Here is a 20,412-nt window from a genome sequence, read left to right as displayed (position 1 = left end):
TTCCTTTTTATGTCAAATGTGGAGTTTTCCACTCTGAAAATTACACTGGCCAGAGGGCTAGGGCAGGTAGTATGGAGTTCTGCATCAGTGATGTATTTAAGGTCTTATACATCTTTATCCTGCAGAGCTGGAAACAGGGAGCTAAATTCTGTGCTGGTAAGATACACCAGCAGAGAATATGGCCCAGAGCTTTATTTCAATGGCAAGGAGAGATTCATAGCCCTCAGTAGAGAGGTCATGAGATCAGATTTTTAAAATTATGACATCTTTAGGTTTAGAAAAGTCACTTGAGAGGTTTTCATGGCTTCTGCTGAGCCAGGTGTAGTTGGACTGCAATCAAAGCATCTGGCTTTATAGTCAAATGGATTTAAAATAGCAGCCCTAATTAAATCCTTAAACTCTCTGAAACATCAATTTTCTGTATGTTAGGGCCTGCTCCAGCTCTTACTGGGGTCAACTGAAAGATTCCCATTGGTTCCAGCAGGAGTTGGATCAATCCTTTATGTGGCACATGCCAAATAAGTGATAGTGAGGCACAGTTTGAAGGTTTTTCAGCACACATTTAGGATGTATTGTTGTTGTATAACTCTCTTGGCTTCACCACAAAGGAAGAATGGGCCCATCCCAAACACACACACCTCTATCTGGCCAGCCCCATCTTGTAGAAGAGCCACCAGAGGAGCTCCATCTGTGTGGGTGGGGTTTCCCTGTGATGGAATAGCCCTGGAGAAACTCATGCATTTCCTGAACCTGGGTTGGTCTGGATGTTCACTTCTTGGTGCCTTAACTGAGTATTTCCAGACACTGCATTGGCAGAAAATACATTTGAATAACCTTAACTCTAAGGCCTTGTCTACATACAAAAGTTGTATCACTTTAATGTTACCTGTATACTTAAAATGGTTCAACCCCTCTAATGTGGATGCAGTTATACCAGTATAAATGTGTCTTATACCCAGGAGCGGCGCCAGGGTTTTTGCTGCCCTAGGCAGCAGCGCTCCTCCTCTGAGCATTCGGCGGCAGGGGTCCTTCCGCTCCGCGTCTTCAGGGTACTTCGGCGGCGGGTCCCGGAGCAAGTGAAGGACCTGCCGCCGAATTTCGCTGAACGCCCGGAGCAGAAGGACCCCCCGCCACCGAATTTCCGCCGAGGATGGCAAAATGCCGCCCCCCAAATCCTGCCACCCTAGGCAACCACCTAGGGTCGCCTAGTGGAAACGCTGGCCCTGCTTATACCAGTGGTTCTCAACCTTTTTGGGCTCAGGACCCATTTGTATATGTTCATGGCCTGTCCCAGTAAATAGCTTGGGGGTGGAGGCCCTGGGGTCGTTTTGGTCATATCCTTCCCCCCTGGGAGGGGGTCTTGCCCAGCACTTACCCCACAGTGGAGGCTCCTGCAGCTCCTGTGCTGTGGGTCTGGCTGGGCTTGGCTCTCCGCTCTGCGTGTTCCAACCTCAGGTTGCACTGCTGCTCAGGTTTGGCCCTGCCCCCTGACTGGATCAAATTTGCGTGAGTGGAGTTGTGCCATTCACTTAAATTTGGCCTACCCAGGCTCCCGTCATCATGATGGCTGGGCCAAACCTGAGTGGCACTGAGCCCCCAGAGGTTGCAGTGCCTGGAGCAGGGAAGCGAGCCCAGCCAGCCCTGTGGGAGAGGAGCCACAGCAGTTGCTATGTGACCCTTTGAAACATACTGGCAATGCAATTTTGGGTCCCGACTCACTGGCTGAGAAACCCTGCCTTATACCAATAAAGCTTATTTGTGTACAGGAAGGAGAATAAGCAATATTGATATGAAGCACCCTTATACCAGTATAAACGGAGTGCACACACGGTTTCTGCTGCTCAACTGTAAAGGCAGACACTTAGCTCAAGTAGTTACACTTGTCCAAAAACTCAGTTTATACTTGGCCTAAGTTGACGAAGATCGCATGTGAATGGGTGTACAAAATAAAGCCTTACCATGCTGCCTTTAGTCCTGTGAAAAAAAGGTTAACGGCTTTTTGCACTCTAAAATGCATCTTTGTCCTGTGGTTTCCACAGCCATCCTTCCTCCCTACACCTTTCTGTTCTGCTTTTATTTAAACAGGAACTGTCTTGTTCAGAGTCTGCTAGCATGTTTTGCAGCTTTTTTTTAATCTCTATGCTAATCAGCAACATGCACCTCTGTTAGTGAACACTTCTAAGACAGCAGCAAATTTGCACTAACTTGGGTAAATCCTTCCCCCGCAACCCTCTTCCATCTCCTCACCCCATCCGTGGCATTGCAGATCTCTAGCAGCAACAAAGCCAGTAAAGTTCCATTGCACACGGGCTGGGGGAAGGCAAGATGCTGAACCATGCAGACCATCTGTGTACCATGGATGTGTGCTCTGTGGGGGCTACAGCACCCTAGTGATAAAGAGTTGGGCAGGGATTATAGATGCACTCCTTTGCAAACCCACTGCAGAGTGGAGAGTGGGAGTTGAGGTGAAAAAACTACCACTCTATGGCCTGGGAGGAAGATTCCAACAAAGCTGGAGCAAACATTTAGCTGTAGATCATCTGCCATAGTGTGCTTTTTGGTGGTGTTTGCAAGGGGTGTGTGTGATGTTTCATGCTGTCTCGAGTGGCTCACGACCATGAATGCCTACCTCAGGGCAGACTGTTACAAAAACGGCAGATACCCCCAATTATGTTCTATGATTAGATTTTACCAAGCCAGTAACAAATGTGAACTCCTGGATCACTATAATAGTCTTACCATGGGGTCAGACAGTCTCCTTACACTCTCCAGTCTATCTTGCCACCCAGGCAAACTGGACTTAGTGATAAATGGTTACACCAAAAATCACACTGAATTCAGATTGCTTTCAGTCCCAACAGACTACTCACTTACCCCAGATCAATTGGTATTCTAGATCTTACACTAAAGACAACCCCTGTGCCCAATTCTGTAATAATGTTAAATTTTTATTGACTAGGAAAAATAAATAAGTTATTTACTGGGTAAATCAAGCAAACATATGTACAAGCTAAATCTTCAGAGTGACAGAGTTGTGGTGCTGTGGTCTGTCAATTCAAAGTGTCTTATAGGGAAGATCCAGGAGGCAACCTCATAGGATCTCTGTCTTCAGTTTGGTGGCTCTGGCCCTGTGTGAGTTCAAATGGTGAAGAAATGGAATATTTTCCTGTGACTTTGTTTTATTTTCTTCATTCAGCTTCCAAGTCCCCAGGATGAGCATCCTGGCAGGTAGCATTTCCAAGGTGGGATAGGCCAATTAACCAATCATTTGTATTGCAGTGTTCCCCGATGGCCCATCTGATTTTGATGATCCTTCAGGATGGGCAGAGGGGAAAATTCCCATACCTGGGTTCACAAGTTCAGAGCAAATGTTTTCAAAGTTATAAAGCAAAAACCATATTTTCTTATAGCATAGAATAGCGACATTCATAGGCGTGTGCATGGGGTGTGCTGGGTGTGCCCAGGCACACCCTAATGCAGGGGTGGGCAAATGCCTCCACTCCCCAATGCGGCAAGCCGCGGGGTCTGCGTTCCCAGGCTGGAGCACCCAGCCGAGTGCAGCAAGCCGCCGGCCCCTCCCCCGCCTTCCCCCCTCCTCTGGAGTCATGCTGCCGCACGTGCAGTGCTCTGGGGGCCGTGGCTCTGCGCTCCCATGGGGCAGTGTTTGGCTCCGCGGTGAGGCAGACACACTCCCCCCTCCCCTGGAGCCATGCCACTGTGCACAGTGCTCTGGGGGCCGGGGCTGCGCGCTCCTGCAGGGCAGTGTTTGGCTCCGCGGGGAGGCTAGGAATCTCATCTCATGGTAAGGGGTCTGGGGCCAGGGGGATTGGATAAGGGGTGAGATCCAGGGAGGGGTGGTTAGGGGCGGGGGGTCTCTGGAGGGGGCAGTCAAGGAGCAGGGGGGGTTGGATGGGGCATGGGAGTCCCAGGGTCTCTCAGGGGGCGGGAGTTGAATAGGGGACAGGGAGCAAGGAGAGTCCTGGGGGGGAGTTAGTGGGGGAGACTCTGGAGGGGGTGGTCAGGGGACAAGGAGCTGGGGGGGATTGGATGAGTCAGAAGTTCTGGAGGGGGCTGTCAGGAGGCAGGGGTGTGGAAAGGGGTTGGGGCAGGCAGGGAGTGGGGGGGATTGTAGGAGTCGGGAGTTCTGGGGTCCTGTCGGGGTGGGGAGCATTTGCTAGGCGTGGGAGTCCTGGGGGTTTGTCTGGGGGAGGGGGTGTAGATAAGGGTCCTTGGGGGGCAGTCAGGGGACAGGTAGGGAGTAGGGTCCTTGGAGGGCAGTCAAGGGACAAGGAGCAGGGAGGTTTAAATAGGGGGTGGAGTCCTGGGGGGCAGTTAGGGGCAGGGGTCCCAGGAGGGGGTAGTCAGGGGACAAGGAGCAGGGAGGGTTGGGGGGGAAGTCAGGAGGCGGGACTAGGGCAGAGTGGGTGGCAGGGCTAGGGCGGGGCTCCCTGGGTGCACACCCTAATGAAATGGGCTGCGCACGCCTATGGCGACATTATAAGTGGGACGAATGCATGCAGCAACTTACAAATGTTTCATAGAGTCTAAACACTCAACACATTCTTATATGACTAATACCTATTTTGAGCAAAACTAACATCGGTGAACTGGTCTAGTTTCCAGCTATGTGTTTCAGTTCTTAGCTAATGACTGCAGCCTGGGCTAGAGCTGGCATTTAGCCTGCCAGTGTCCTGATGGACTTCAAAATAGACAGGCATGGGCTGGTTGTGCATGCTTCCCCAATCCAAACAGGTGAGTTCTTAGTTATCCTATGCCCCTAGCATTGCTCCTCCATAAAGGAGAATGACCTGATGATCTCTTCTGAGGCCACTCACCCCCATTTCTGCTGTGTGGTTCATTGGAAGGTGTTGGAATTATTATTTATGCAGGATATTACCAGAACAGTACTTTAACCATAAATTCCTTTATTACAGCAATTGACATTAAGATTTAAACATGTCTATAAAGACTAAATAATAAGCAATTTACTACATCCAAACAGTAACATGACATTTATAAGCATTTGGATCAAGATACTTACAAATGTGCTAAACCCCCGGGGAGGGTGTGTGTGTGAAAATCCTCATTGTGGTCAGGCAGGTATTAACCATGAACCTGAACTTAACAAACAAGTGATGTCATTGCCAATTTTTGGCTTCAGCTAAAGACCAGTTTGAGACAGGTTATCCTTTTTTCCAGTCTGAATCCAGATAAGATTTACAACTTCCTTTCTCCCCAAGGCCTTTCCTCCCTCTCTCTTTCCCTCCTCCTTGCTGACCAACAGTTTTTCCTAATTTTTGAAATAACACTGGTATATGGGGTGAGAAGGGCGATGTCAGCTCCTTTGAAGATAGATGCTGTGTCTTATTTAAACCCATCTGCAGTCACCCCTATTCGTCCAAGGCAGCCTTTTTAGACGCCTCCCCTTATTTTGTTAGTTATTCTTTGAACCAGACACTTTCTCCACTTCATTCCTTCTGGCCTTGTAAGTCACTTCTTGAAAGGCTCTTTTTTACGGTCTAGTTTGGGTCTTCCTTTATAGTACATGTTTCTATAGCCAAACTTAAGCTAATTTTAATTCTCTAATTTTGTTTATGCTCCAGCAGGTAATGCTAGTATAGGGGCGTGCATCTGACCTCAGATCATCCTCCGCACCTCTTTATATCAGAGAACAGTGGCCATTGAGGCCACCTTAACAACAACACAGGAGCATTGCTTCCAGACCCATCCATCCCCTAGGGAATGCATCTCTCCATTCCTCGCTCAGTAAAACTCTCACAGAATTGTCCCTTTGATCTTTAAATCAATGTCCCAGAAGTTCTCTAAGGGTGCACTGTAATTCTTGAAACCAAACTAATTACAAAGAGAAAAACTTAGTGGATCTCTATTGGCTCTCTGTTGTGAGTAGGCTTTAAATGCTTGTATTCTTTCAAAGGAAAGATACCACGTAGGTTATTTACCACACCCCTCCCCCAAAATCCCCTTTTCTGATGCAGCAGTGTACCTTGGGGAGTTTCATGGTTCTCTCTGGCACTGAATATACTAATTCTTTAACTACTTTTAACAGTTTTATTATTATAATAGTGCTACGATACCCCAACTGGGAGCAGGACCTCTTTGTGCTGGGGCTGTACATGCACATAAGAGAAAAAATTCTAGACAAAACAAGGATTACTATCCCCATTTTATACCTGAAGGACAGAGAGATGAAGACCCAGATTTTCAAAGTTATTTGGGCACTTAACATTGCAGATTGGTGCCTAGTGGGAATTTCAGAAACATCTGAGGAGGGTAGGGGTCTAATCCTATTGATTTAAATGGGATGAAGGCATCTAGCTCATTTTATTGCTTTAGAAAAAATTCTCATTAGGCACCTATCAGCTTTTTATACACCTGAATATCTGGCCTGAAGTGACTTCTCAAGATCACAGGGAGTCAGCAGCAGAACTGGAAATTTAATCCAGATTTTCCAAGTCCCAGACCCACACAGCACTCCCTTAGCTACTTGATGTGCTGCATGGCCCATTTGGGTTGTCTCTTACAATACATACACAGTCCATCCCTCCCACCATGTATCTTTAGATTCCCAACATTACTGAACATAATACAGGTATATGTCAGGGGAGCCCATCCATTCAGCTCACTCTGAACTTCCCCCTTACTGCCTGTTCCTGCCAGCTATATATCTTCCCTTATTGAGCTAATTACCTCATTAGCCCAGGGTATGTCTACACTATGAAATAAGGTCGAATTTATAGAAACCAGTTTTATAGATATCGGTTTTATACAGCCGATTGTGTGTGTCCCCCACATAAAATGCTCTAAGTGCATTAAGTCGGCGGACCACATCCACAGTACCGAGGCTAGCGTTGACTTCCGGAGCGTTGCGCTGTGGGTAGCTATCCCACAATTCCCGCAGTCTCCGCCGCCCATTGGAATTCTGGGTTGAGATCCCAATGCCTGAAGATGCAAAAACAGTGTCGCGGGGGGTTCTGGGTATATGTCGTCAGGCCCCTCCCCCTCCATCAGAGCAACGGCAGACAATCGATTCGCGTCTTTTTACGTGGGTTACCTGTGCAGACAACATACCACAGCAAGCATGGAGCCCGCTCAGCTCAGCATCACCATATGTCATCTGGGTGCCGGCAGACGTGGTTCTGCATTGCTACACAGCAGCAGCTAATTGCCTTTTGGCAGTAGATGGTGCAGTATGACTGGTAGCCGTCATCGGCTATCTGGGTGCTGGCAGACGTGGGGCTGCATTGCTACAAAGCAGCAACCCCTTGCCTTTTGGCAGTAGATGGTGTATTACGACTGGTATCTGTCGTCATCGTACTCCAGTTCAATCAGAGGCACCTGGGCAGACATGCTTTGTCTCCGGGAGACTCAGTCCTGCCGGCAGTCCTATTGAACCGTCTTGACGATGATGGCTAGTAGTCATAGTACAGTATCTTCTGCCAAGCACCCAGAAGATGCCGAGGGCTATCAGTCATGCTGCACCGTCTGCTGCCAGCTTAAGATGTAAAAAATAGATGTATTCATTTGCTTCCCCCTCCCTCCGTGAAATCAACAGCCTGCTAAACCCAGGGTTTTGAGTTCAATCTTTGGGGGGGCCATTCTGGGTGACAGTTGTTTGTGTTTCTCCCTGATGTACAGCCACCTTTGTTGATTTTAATTCCCTGTACGCCATGTCGTCACTAGCCCCTCCCTCCCTCCGTCAGATACTAGTTTCGTGCCTTTTTTCAGACCAGACGCCATAGCACTGGGATCATGGAGCCCACTCAGATCACCGCGGCAATTATGAGCACTATATACACCACGCGCATTGTCCTGAAGTATATGCGGAGCCAGGATATGCCAAAGCAAAACCAGGACCAGCTGAGGAGGCGATTGCAGCGCGGCGACGAGAGTGATGAGGAAATTGACATGGTCATAGACCTCTCACAAAGTACAGGCCCCAGCAATGTGCAAATCATGGTGTTACTGGGGCAGGTTCATGCCGTGGAACGCCGATTCTGGGCCCGGGAAACAAGCACAGACTGGTGGGACCGCATCGTGTTGCAAGTGTGGGATGATTCCCAGTGGCTGTGAAACTTTTGCATGCGTAAGGGCACTTTCATGGAACTTTGTGACTTGCTTTCCCCTGTCCTGAAGCGCCAGAATACCAGGATGAGAGAAGCCCTCATAGTTGAGAAGCGAGGGGCGATAGCCCTGTGGAAGCTTGCAACGCCAGACAGCTACCGGTCAGTCGGGAATCAATTTGGAGTGGCAAATCTACTGTGGGGGCTGCTGTGATCCAAGTTGCCAGGGCAATCAAAGACCTGCTGATATCAAGGGTAGTGACTCTGGGAAATGTGCAGGTCATAGTGGATGGCTTTGCTGCAATGGGATTCCCAAACTGTGGTGGGGCGATAGATGGAACCCATATCCCTATCTTGTCACCGGAGCACCAAGCCACCGAGTACATAAACCGCAAGGGGTACATTTCAATGTTGCTGCAAGCCCCGGTGGATCACAAGGGACGTTTCACCAACATCAACGTGGGATGGCCGGGAAAGGTACATGATGCTCGCGTCTTCTGGCACTCTGGTCTGTTTCGAAAGCTGGAGGAAGGGACTTTCTTCCCAGACCAGAAAATAACCGTTGGGGATGTTGAAATGCCTATCGTGATCCTTGGGGACCCACCCTACCCCTTAATGCCATGGCTCATGAAGCTGTACACAGGCAGCCTGGACAGTAGTCAGGACCTGTTCAACTACAGGCTGAGCAAGTGCCGAATGGTGGTGGAATGTGCATTTGAACGTTTAAAAGCGCGCTGGCGCAGCTTACTGACTCGCTCAGACCTCAGGGAAAAAAATATCCCCATTGTTAGTGCTGCTAGCTGTGCGCTCCACAATATCGGTGAGAGTAAGGGGGAGACATTTATGGCGGGGTGGGAGGTTGAGGCAAATCGCCTGGCCGCTGATTACGCGCAGCCAGACACCAGAGCGGTTAGAAGAGCACAGCAGGGCACGGTGCGCATCAGAGAAGCTTTGAAAACAAGTTTTGTGACTGGCCAGGCTACGGTGTGAAACTTCTGTTTGTTTCTCCTTGATGAGCCCTCTGTCCCTCCTCCTCCCCCCCGGTTCACTCTACTTCCCTGTAAACCAACCACCCCACCCTCCCCTCCCCCCTTCGAGCACTGCTTGCAGAGGCAATAAAGTCATTGTTACTTCTCATTCATGCATTCTTTATTAATTCATCACACAACTAGGGGGATAATTGCCAAGGTAGCCCGGGATGGGTGGGGGAGGAGGGAAGGAAAAGGACACACTGCAGTTTAAAACTTTAACTCTTATTGAAGGCCAGCCTTCTGATGCTCGGGCAATCATCTGGGGTGGAGTGACTGGGTGGCCGGAGGCCCCCCCACCGTGTTCTTGGGCGTCTGGGTGAGGAGGCTATGGAACTTGGGGAAGGGCTGTTGGTTACACAGGGGCTGTAGCGGCGGTCTCTGCTCCTGCTGCCTTTCCTGCAGCTCAACCATATGCTGGAGCATATCAGTTTGATGCTCCAGCAGCCGGAGCATCGACTCCTGCCTTCTGTCTGCAAGCTGATGCCACCTATCATCTTCAGCCCGCCACTTGCTCTGTTCATCCCGCGATTCTGCCCGCCACCTCTCCTCTCGTTCAGATTGTGCTTTTCTGTAGTCTGACATTGACTGCCTCCACGCATTCTGCTGTGCTCTTTCAGCGTGGGAGGACATCTGGAGCTCCGAGAACATATCATCCTGAGTCCGCCATTTTCTCCTTCTAATCTTCACTAGCCTCTGTGAAGGAGAAACATTTGCAGCTGGTGAAGGAGACGGGAGAGGTCGTTAAAAAAGACACATTTTAGAGAACAATGGGTACACTCTTTCACGTTAAATTTTGCTGTTCACATTACACAGCACATGTGCTTTCGTTACAAGGTCGCATTTTTCCTCTTATATTGAGGGCCTGCCGGTTTGGTGTGAGATCACTCACGCAGTGCCAGACAACGGATTTTGGCTTGCAGGCAGCCATGGTAAGCCACAGTCTTTTGGCTGTTTTAACCTTCTTAACATGTGGGAATGGTTTCAAACAGTAGCGCCCTCATTTCCCATACCAAGCCCCCATTGGGTTGGCCATTTAAAATGGGTTTGCAATGTAAAAGGAGGGACTGCGGTTTCCGGGTTAACATGCAGCACAAACCCAAATACCCCCCCCCCCCACACACACAATTCTCTGGGATGATCACTTCACCCCTCCCCCCTACCGCGTGGCTAACAGTGGGGAACATTTCTGTTCAGCCGAGCAGGAACGGGCACCTCTGAATGTCCCCTTAATAAAATCACCCCATTTCAACCAGGTGACCGTGAATGATATCACTCTCCTGAGAATAACAAAGAGAGATAAGGAATGGATGTTGTCTGCATGCCAGCAAACACTGGGACCATACGCTGCGATGCTTTGTTATGCAATGATTCCAGACTACATGCTACTGGCCTGGTGTGGTAAAGTGTCCTACCATGGCGGATGGGATAAGGCAGCCCTCCCCAGAAACCTTTTGTAAAGGCTTTGGGAGTACATGAAGGAGAGCTTTCTGGAGATGTCCCTGGAGGATTTCCGCTCCATCCCCATAGACGTTAACAGACTTTTCCAGTAGCTGTACTGGCCGTGATTGACAGGGCAAATTAATCATTAATCATTAAACACGCTTGCTTTTAAACCATGTGTAATATTTACAAATGTACCCTCACCAGAGGTCCCGTGTGCCCTCAGGATCTGGGAGCACGCCTTGGGTGAGTTCGGGGGTTACTGGTTCCAGGTCCAGGGTGATAAACATATCCTGGCTGTTGGGGAAACCGGTTTCTCTGCTTCCTTGCTGCTGTGAGCTATCTACATTATCTTTATCCTCATCTTCCTCGTACCCCGAACCCACTTCCCTGTTGTGTGTTTCTCCATTGACAGAGTCAAAGCACATGGTTGGGGTAGTGGTGGCTGCACCCCCTAGCATCGCATGCAGCTCCGCGTAGAAGCGGCATGTTTGTGGCTCTGCCCTGGACCTTCCGTTTGCCTCTCTGGCTTTGTGGTAGGCTTGCCTTAGTTCCTTAATTTTCACGCGGCACTGCTGTTATGACCTCTGTCCTTCATGGCCTTGGAGACCTTTTCTAATATTTTGCCATTTCGTTTACTGCTACGGAGTTCAGCTAGCACTGATTCGTCTCCCCATATGGCGAGCAAATCCCATACCTCCCGTTCGGTCCATGCTGGAGCTCTTTTGCGATCCTGGCACTCCATCATGGTTACCTGTGCTGATGAGCTCTGCGTGGTCACCTGTGCTCTCCACGCTGGGCAAACAGGAAATGAAATTCAAAAGTTCGCAGGGCTTTTCCTGTCTACCTGGTCAGTGCATCTGAGTTGAGAGTGCTGTCCAGAGCGGTCACAATGAAGCACTGTGGGATAGCTCCCGGAGGCCAATAACGTCGAATTCCGTCCACACTACCCCAATTCCGACCCGCAAAGGCCAATTTTAGCGCTAATCCCCTAGTCGGAGGTGGAGTAAAGAAACCGGTTTAAAGGGCCCTTTAAGTTGAAAAAAAGCGCTTCGTCGTGTGAACGTGTCCAGGCTTAATTCGATTTAACGCTGCTAAATTTGACCTAAACTCGTAGTGTAGACCAGGCCCCAGTCATTGCTGCCCCAAGTGTCAATCTCACCATAAGAGGTTAATTGCTTCCGCTCAAGTTTGTAATCTTCTGGTATGCAGTTATCTAAATGAGGAAGGTGCGAGAGCTAGCATTCTGTCACACCCAGTCTAACACTTTAGCCACAAACAATCCTTCCTCTTTGTACATTATATAAGCGGGGGAATGGTCCTGCTATTGTGGGGACTTTCCTGGCTTCTGCACTACCCCAGTGAAGTGGGCTAGCGAAAGGATCTGAGTCCTCGCTCCCACTTCCTTTACCCAGAGGCCTTCCTGCCCTTGAGGAGTCCCCTTCCACTCTCCTGTCTGGCAGAGTCCTCGTAACCCCGACAAGGCTGGGCCCAGGATTCCTGGGGGGGCTCAACCCCCAACCCTGCTGTGGTCACCCAGGACAGGGGCTAGGGTATCCCCACTCCGGGGTACTCTGTTTGCACTGGGCACCTCCCTGACCCACTGATCATTTCATACAATTTAAAGCAAATACAAGTTGTTTAATTAACAATTAATTTAAAAAAAGAAGAAGGAAAAATGGGAAAGGTTAAAGGAAACACATCACCCAGCTCTGTGGTAGGGAACATCACAAACAGTGTCTCTGGAACGTCAGGGCAGGTCACAGGCTCCTTCTCAGGCCCTGGCTGTGCTGCAGGGACGCTGCGGGTCGGACACTTGCTTGGCCGGTGGCCACACGCTCTCAGGCTCTAGGTGGCAGGACCCTTCTTCCCAGCGTCGCCCCTGCCCTGACAGGGTTACGGTCCCCCTCCAAGTCTGGCCTGCAAGGCCTCTTGGCTGAGGCGTCTCCCTGTGCTGGGCCCACTGCCCAGGGTCCCCCTCATTCTCCCCAGCTGCTCACTGCCCCCAGCTCCGGACGGCTCCAGCCCCAGCTCTGGACGTCTCCAGCCCCAGCTCCAGCTCCACTCGGCCTCAGCACAGCTGCTGCTGCTGCTCTGCCTTCAGCTCCCTGGGCTCTTCTCTGGCTCTGGGGCTACCATTCCAGTTCACACGGAGGACGGGACCCACCCTGGTCTCCTGACTCCCCAATTAGCCTGCCCGCCCTGTCAATCAGGCTGATCTGGAGCATTGGCCTCTCTCCACTGTTCCTGGGGACTGTCAGTCTCAGGCCCCTGATTTCCCACCGACCCCTCCCCTTTTAGTGCTGGGAGCTAGCCACCAAAACACCCCCACTGAATGTTAGTAAGGGGCAACAGTCCCCTTACAGTTGCTTTTCTTTTCTCACCCTTCAATATCCTAGGATGGATTAGATTAAAAATTAACTAGGATGGGAAATAAGGGAAATTCAGATGCTGCGGAATATGTAACAAAAAAGAATAAGTGAGGCACAGGCTCAACACAGCCACACTAAAGCAAACAACAAGAACTTTAAGCTATTGTGTAGCTCAAAAGAAAAGTACCAATTCCTATAGCAACTGAGGGCTGGTCTACACAACACAGGTTATGTCGACCTAATTATGTCAGAACTTGTCTACATGGCAGAGTTTTGTCACCAAAAGGCAGCTTTTGGCAACGAAACAGTGGAGGTGTACACACTGCAACGACACTTTTGGTGACAAAACTCTTCAGTTTTGGCAACAAAATATAACCACCTCGATGAGAGGCACAGGGGTTTTTGCAGCAAACTTAGTGACAAAGTGTCAGTGTAGACACTGCTGTTCATTAGATCACCATCACTGGCCTCCCATAATGCCCGTCATGACTGCTCTGCACACTGTTTTGAACGGCTGCCCTGCATTCCTGCTACACAAGCATGCCCCCCTTCCCTTTCAAAGCTCAGTGAAGTTCTGGCAGCTGACCATGCTGCTTAGCTCTGGCAACAAAGAGCAAATCATTAATGTGGAATGCTGCTCTCTCCCACACTAGGAACACAGAGGCAAGTAGGCAGGGGTGGATATGTGTGTGTGTGTGTGTGTGTGTGTGTGTGTGTGTGTGAGAGAGAGAGAGAGAGAGAGAGAGAGAGAGACTGCAGTGCTATGCAGAGCCAGAGAGGGAGGTGGGGGCTGATGTCGGGGATATCCCCCTCCCCCTGCCTCAGGACTGGTTGCTTTGGGCGACTGTCTGAACTTAGAGACATCGTGCCTACACACTCACTCCCCTCACTCTCACACACACTCACCCTGACACACACTCTATCTCTCCCTCACACACATATGCACGCTCCCTGTCACACACTCGCCCCCGCCCCCCTTCAGTTGAAAAGTGTCTGACAATCTAGTAGGATGCCCATGGAACAATGGGATTGAGAAATATGCATCATGTGAGGCTGTGCCTGCCCCATGAGGCACTGCAAATCCTTCCCAAAGCATTCTGTAGCCAGTTGCACAGTGGGATAGCTATCTATAGTGCACTGCACTCTGTGTCAATGCAAGAGTGGCTGGTGTGGTGCACTCTGCCGACACAAGGAGCATAGTGTGGACATACAACAGCGCTTTAATTAAAGTGTCATAATTTTTGGTGACAAAATTCTGTAGTGTAGACAAGGCCTCAGTGTCTACACGGCAGAAGCTGTGAAATTGACAAGAAAGCTGGGCAGGTAGAGCCCAGTTGCCACCCTGGAGAGCTGGGCAGCTTCCCTCCTGCTCTAGGGTTGCCAACCTTCTAATTCCAGAAAACTGAACACCCTTTCCCCCGCCCTTCCCTGAGGCCCCGCCCCTGCTCACTACATCCCCCTTCTCTCCATCGCATGCTCTCCCCCCCTCTCTCATCTGCTCATTTTCACTGCAAGGCCCAAACAGGCATATTTATTGTTTTGACAGATGTGTTATGCTAAGTTCAGGTTTTATTTGTTACAGGATGCTAGAGCTGGCAGCAAAATAATCAAAAAGGGTAATTTAAAAAAAAATGAAATTTCACAAAGGTTTTCATGATTCATTCCCTCCTCTCTTCCCATTTTTCTTAACCAGCTCCATGTTTTTTGTTTACTAAAGTTATTGTAATTTTATATATGGAATTAGGACCACACATTATCACATCTGCAATGGGTCCATTAAAGACCACTCCTGAAGCCCAAATACAAATCCATAGAGCACAACCACAAAAATGCACCAGCCCAGATACCTATATAAATAAATCTGTAGAAACTGACTCCCACACTTACACGCAGATATACATGTGCATTTATGTGTACATACCTAGCATGCACTAACACACATACTTCCACGTTGTTTAATATTACAATTGTTGTTTTGTGCCTAGAGACCCCAACTAAGATCGGGGTGCAGGGTGGAAGGTGCTGGACATAGACATAAACAGAGAGAGTCTGCAACACAGAGTTTATAATGTCGCTAGACAAAGGTGGGGAGACATGTCTGATCCGTCGGCTCTTCTGCAATTACTAGTCAACAACATTCACTTTTTAAGAAATAATACTTTTCTTTTAGAGTTCCCTTCTCTTTTAAAAACTTGTTGTGAAATTAATACAGACATATTTTATGTCATCAATTTTTTTGTGCACAAACCAGCAAAAGGAATAAAAGTCAAGAGTTAGGCTGCAAATTTTATTCACACAGATATGCACACATGTGGCAATACATGTACCACACTACACAAAGAGACACCGTCTCTTACACACATACAATGCATGTATGTACACACTTGCTGTTAAGGCTGATTCCCCACTCTGGCACTTTGAGTGCAGAAGGTGGGGGCCCACAAGGATTTTAAAAATTAATACTGGCCACTTTAGGCTTGTATTAAACTTCCAAGGTTACAGCTTTTTTTTGACCTTGGATTGGTAGATGCTGCCACCACCCAAGTGCAGAACCCCTTTGAGAGCCCAGGAAGGCGCACTTGGGAATTTCTTTCTGTGAGGTACCCTCAAGGCCTTTCACACACACCCCTCCAGGGAAGAGCTGAGAGAGAAAAAAAAAAAAAAAAGGGGGGGGGGGGGGATTAGCTGTTGCCACCAGCTAATTAAACAACATGTGCACAAACCTTTTAAGAAACAAAAATCCAATTCTGTTTTTAAAAAAAGATAAATTTTATTAAAAAAAAAAAGAAAAAAAAAGAAAGAAAGAATACATCTGGAAACTTAGGCTATTGCTAGATTTTAAAAGAATAACTACAAGGATTAAGCACCAAGAATAGCTTTCTTGGGGTCCCGCTTAAAGGTTACAAGCAAAACAAAAGCACCTGGGGTTAGCACAGAGTTCACAAGCCATAAAGAAATAAAAAGAGAGAAACCGAATCACATCTTTTTAGACATTTTCTGATCTACTTACATGTTTGGGGTTTTAAATTAGTAGTTTTTAGGTATGATACTGAAGATTTTTCATGGGATTTTATAGCTACTGGCTGGCTGGGATTCCATAAAAGGGAGCTACCCTCCCCCCCTTCATTTATTACACGCCCTCCAAATTACAGACGGTGTTGGGCAGCCTGGTTTAGGTCAGGTCCACACTGGCTGGGATTTCTTCCTGGAGATTTAGGAAAACAGAGTTAATAAGATACATGCACCTTTAATTTTACTACTAATTACATGAAGAGTTAAACAGTATTTTTCACAGTTTAAGGCCTACAATGACTTAGAATACAGGGACATTTTTACCCTGCTGATTTTGGGAAACCTTCCCGGGAGAGTGCATTAGCCACTTTGTTAGAGGCTTCTGAAATGTGTTGTATTTTAAAATTAAAGTTTTGAAGAGCTAAACTCCACCGAAGAAATTTTTTGTTAGTTTTTTTGACTGTATGAAGCCACTTCAGTGAAGCATGGTTAGTCTGCAGGTGGAAACACCATCCCCAAATGTATGGGCGTAGCTTTTCCAGAGCATACACAATGGTGTAACATTTTTTTTTTTTAAGACTAACCAGGGGTTTTTCCTTTTAGAAAGTTTTTTGCTGAGAAACATGACAGGATGGAATTGTTGATTTGGTTCTTCCTGCATTAAAACTGCTCTTACACCACGCTCGGACGCATTTGTGGTATGACAAAAGTTTGGTTGAAGTTCGGGGCCCTTAGTACAGGATCAGATGTAAGGGCTACTTTAAGCTGGTTAAAGGCTTTTTGACACTTTTTAGTCAATTGAACTGCATTTGGCTGTTTTTTCCTGGTTAGGTCAGTTAGTGGGGTTGCAATTTGGCTGTAGTGTGCTACAAATTGTTTGTAATACCCGGCCAAGCCCAAGAAGGATTGGACCTGCATCTTTGACTTAGGGACAGGCCAATTTTGGATAGTATTTACGTTAGCCTGTAGGGGGTTGACCTGTAGGGGTTAGATTTTAAAAGAATAACTACAAGGATTAAGTACTAAGAATAGCTTTCTTGGGGTCCCGCTTAAAGGTTACAAGCAAAACAAAAGCACCTGGGGTTAGCACAGAGGAGTTCACAAGCCATAAAGAAATAAAAAGAGATAAACCTAATCGTATCTTTTTAGACATTTTTTGATCTACTTACATATTTGGGGTTTTAAATGAGTAGTTTTTAGGTATGATACTGAGGATTTGTCATAACTGGCCCCAAGCTGTTTACAGCATAACTGCCCTGTCTGACTCTCCCCAGAGAACAGACAGCCAGACAAAGGGGAAGTCTTTTTTTAATTTTAATTTTAAAAAGTTCTAGCCTTCCCATTGGCTCTTTTGGTCAGGTGTCCACTTACTTCCTTTTACCTATGCATAGCAATGAGACTTTTTAACCCTTTACAGGTAGAGCAATTAGAGAACAGCTACTAAGAGGGATTTTATAGCTACTGCCTGGCTGGGAGTCCATAAAAGGTACACCCCCCATCATTTATTACACTTACCTACACAGAGACACTTTTTCATACACTTTTCCGGGGGCTGCCTAAATCACCCAACTGGGAAGGGAGGAGAGTTGGCTGGAGGGGAAAAGATGGGGGTGGGGGTGGAGGAGAAAGGATGGGGAGGGAAAGAAGCCAAGGATGAGAGCAGGGTGGGGGTGAGTGGGGGCAGTGAAGGAGAGAGGAGGGGTGAGGGGTATGTGGGGTGGATGGGGATGCACGGGGAGGCAGAAGGCTACAGGTGCATGAGGATATGGGGGGCACACGGGTGTATAGGGACATAATGGGAGTGTAGCAGTGTATGGAGGTGGCAGGGGTGTGGGGGGTGAGGAATACAGGGGTGGCAGCTCTGGGAGGTGGAGAGGATGGATGGGAGAGCGCTGTAAGAGGTACAGGGCTGGGATGGGTAGGTGTGGGGGGCAGGATAGGATGGGGAGAGATGCAATGATGGGGATGCGGGGGGTTGGGATGGGGAGGGATGCAGTGAGGGGGATGGGATGTAGGGGGTTGGGCCAAGGAGGGATGCAGTGAGGGGGATGGGGGATGGGGGGTTGGGATGCAATGAGGGGTTTGAGGTGCAGCCCAATTCACAGCATTCAGAGGTGGGGATACACATAGATTGAACTCCTGGGTGCTGGCAATGGGGTGACAGACCACGAATCGCCGCAGGGCATGCGCCACATCTCAAGCCCAGCCATGCGAGGAGAAGGGGCTGAGCAGCAGCGGGAGAGGTGCACACCATGCCACCCCTCAACAGCCACCTGCTGAGCGCTCGGGAGTTGTGCTCACACTACTTCCTCCCCTGCTCTGATCCAGCCAATAGGAGCTGCAGCTGAGGGCAGGAATGGGGCAGCATGCAGACCCCCCTGGCCACCCCTAAGGCTAGGAGCCGAACATGCTGGCTGCTTCCCGACCTGGGAGCCACGTGGCACGGTGGCTAGCAGGGAGCCTGCCAGCCCCGCTGCATGGCACCGCGAACTGGACAGTCAAGGGCCCAGTCAGTGGTGCTGACCGGAGCCTTCAGGATCCCTTTTTGACCGGGTGTTCCGGTCCAAAACCGGACACCTGGTCACCCTACCCTGCTCCCAAGCAGCTAGTCAAAGTTCAGGGCCCTGGGGATGGTCCAGTTGGAAATAGAAATTGGTGATAAAACTGCATCAATTAAATACCTGACTTATTTACAAAGAACATACAAAGTCCTGTTTCTCTGAACTCTGAAGGAACCAGAAACAAAGGGAGCAGTTCCTCCCTCAGTCTCCATGTGACTCAGTGGTAGGAGTGAGCTGGCAGATTATTTCCCATTCTGGTTAACCTGTAACCAGAAGACACTTGAAAATTGTAAATCGCTAATTTATGGTATTTGATCAAATATAGTACAATGGTATTGCCACCCACTCACTCCTTTGAGCATCACTGTGGGCCCTTGTATGTATGGGTGGGGAACACAGAGAGCATGAATGAATTACTGATGATAATGTTAGATAAGCAGATGAACCCAGACCCTCCTTGAAATGAATCATAGAACTAAATCAGAATATCAACTCCTTTAATGTTACAAAAGCCACAGTCTCCATCACCACTTCCTCGCCAAGCTACAGATCACAGAGCACGTTTGCTAATCACAAACAGTTCTCCTAGTGTCAGCAGTATAGAACGGAACATTAGAATTCTCTATTACATTCTATAGGATGGATCCAAAAATCTAGAGAAAGGTTATCATTTTCTATTAAATTGGAAAAGTGTTGAGAGTAATTTCTATAGAATGGTGTTACATTTCTTTCGAACCTTATTGATTTAATCCCTTTGCAGTTATATAGGACTTTTCCACAAGGGTTGTCCCGAATACGGGATTTAGCAAAGCACTTAAACTCCATTGGAGTCTATGGCATTTAGTCATGTGCACAGGGGCTTTGCTGAATAGGGATGAATAGGGATGGAATTACCGTGATTTGCTTTGAGCAGGCGGTTGGACTAGATGACCTCCTGAGGTCCCTTCCAACCCTGATAATCTATGATGGTTCCGGGAGGCGGGGGGGTGCCCAGGATCTGAGGCACCTCACTATCACCTGCCCTTAGAAACTCAAGCACTCCCTTCTCAGCCCACGTGGGCACTACTGTCCCTCCTGCAGGTCAGCGATAGGCACAGTCCAACCCCTGAGCCCTCCAAGCATCCTCCTACAGTGCCCAGCCCCTGTGCCACGGGACACTCACAGCATTGCCAGACCCGCTGTTCCCCCAGGAACGGCACCGTGTCCCCTCAGTATTGTCGCTCCACTTCACACACAGCACTTATCATCTTTTGTAGTGAAAACAAGAATAAGTTTATTTAACAAAGTATGGAGATGGGAGAAGAAGCAAGTCTGATTAATAGAAAGAAAGGGTTACATATAAAATAAAATCATAACATGCATTCTAGAGCCTAAGCTTAACTAACAAGATGCCCTCTGTCTGTAGTAAGGTCCTGCTTCCCCATAGCCCTTCTCACAGCATTTATCAGTCAGGATGGCTGAGACCCTCCTTTCATAAGAACAAACCTTGTTCTGGCAGCATGCGTCCCTAAATGAAGGATGCCCAGGCATCTCTCAGCACCTCTAGATCTATTAGACCAGTCCTTTGTTCTTCACTAGTAACCAGGGTTCCCAAACCCCCAGCTGTTCATCTCTTTCTGTTAACTTTCCTCCTAAAGTCCAATGGAGCCCACTCAAGCTTCATCCCCCTTCTTTAATGCCTGACTTGGGACTCACTGAAGAACAGTGGAAAGACTCCCATTGATTTAATGGGCTCTGGTTCAGGTCCTTAATGAGGATGGGCCGGGTCTCAGAATGGGGTAACAAGAACAAATCCCAGGTTACCTCAGCCATACTGCTAAAAACCATCCTCTGGGAACAACCCACTCCCCCAGAGCTGAGCTAACTCCACCCACATACTCCCCAAATGCCTACCGCATCAAAGCCAACAGCCTTC

General features: G+C 48.5%; 2 protein-coding genes across 2 annotated transcripts in view; one reads left to right on the top strand and one right to left on the bottom strand.

The window, feature by feature from the left end:
* GALM (galactose mutarotase) overlaps positions 1 to 20,412 on the top strand; it is a 67,175-nt gene that overhangs the window by 11,483 nt on the left and 35,280 nt on the right. The gene's annotated exons all lie outside the window — the stretch shown is intronic.
* LOC128834914 (PAX-interacting protein 1-like) lies at positions 9,219 to 12,634 on the bottom strand. The gene is made up of 3 exons (XM_054024109.1): positions 12,259 to 12,634; positions 11,250 to 11,347; positions 9,219 to 9,805 (listed from the first exon to the last, which is right to left on the bottom strand). Exons 1-3 carry the CDS (start codon positions 12,278 to 12,280, stop codon positions 9,368 to 9,370), a joined length of 558 nt encoding a protein of 185 aa, XP_053880084.1. The 5' UTR covers positions 12,281 to 12,634; the 3' UTR covers positions 9,219 to 9,367.

Source organism: Malaclemys terrapin, chromosome 3 (genome assembly GCF_027887155.1).
Source record: "Malaclemys terrapin pileata isolate rMalTer1 chromosome 3, rMalTer1.hap1, whole genome shotgun sequence".
In the NCBI taxonomy this organism is placed as follows: domain Eukaryota; kingdom Metazoa; phylum Chordata; order Testudines; family Emydidae; genus Malaclemys; species Malaclemys terrapin.
Note: the sequence above shows the minus strand (reverse complement) of the source record. Positions and strands in the feature narration are given on the sequence as shown.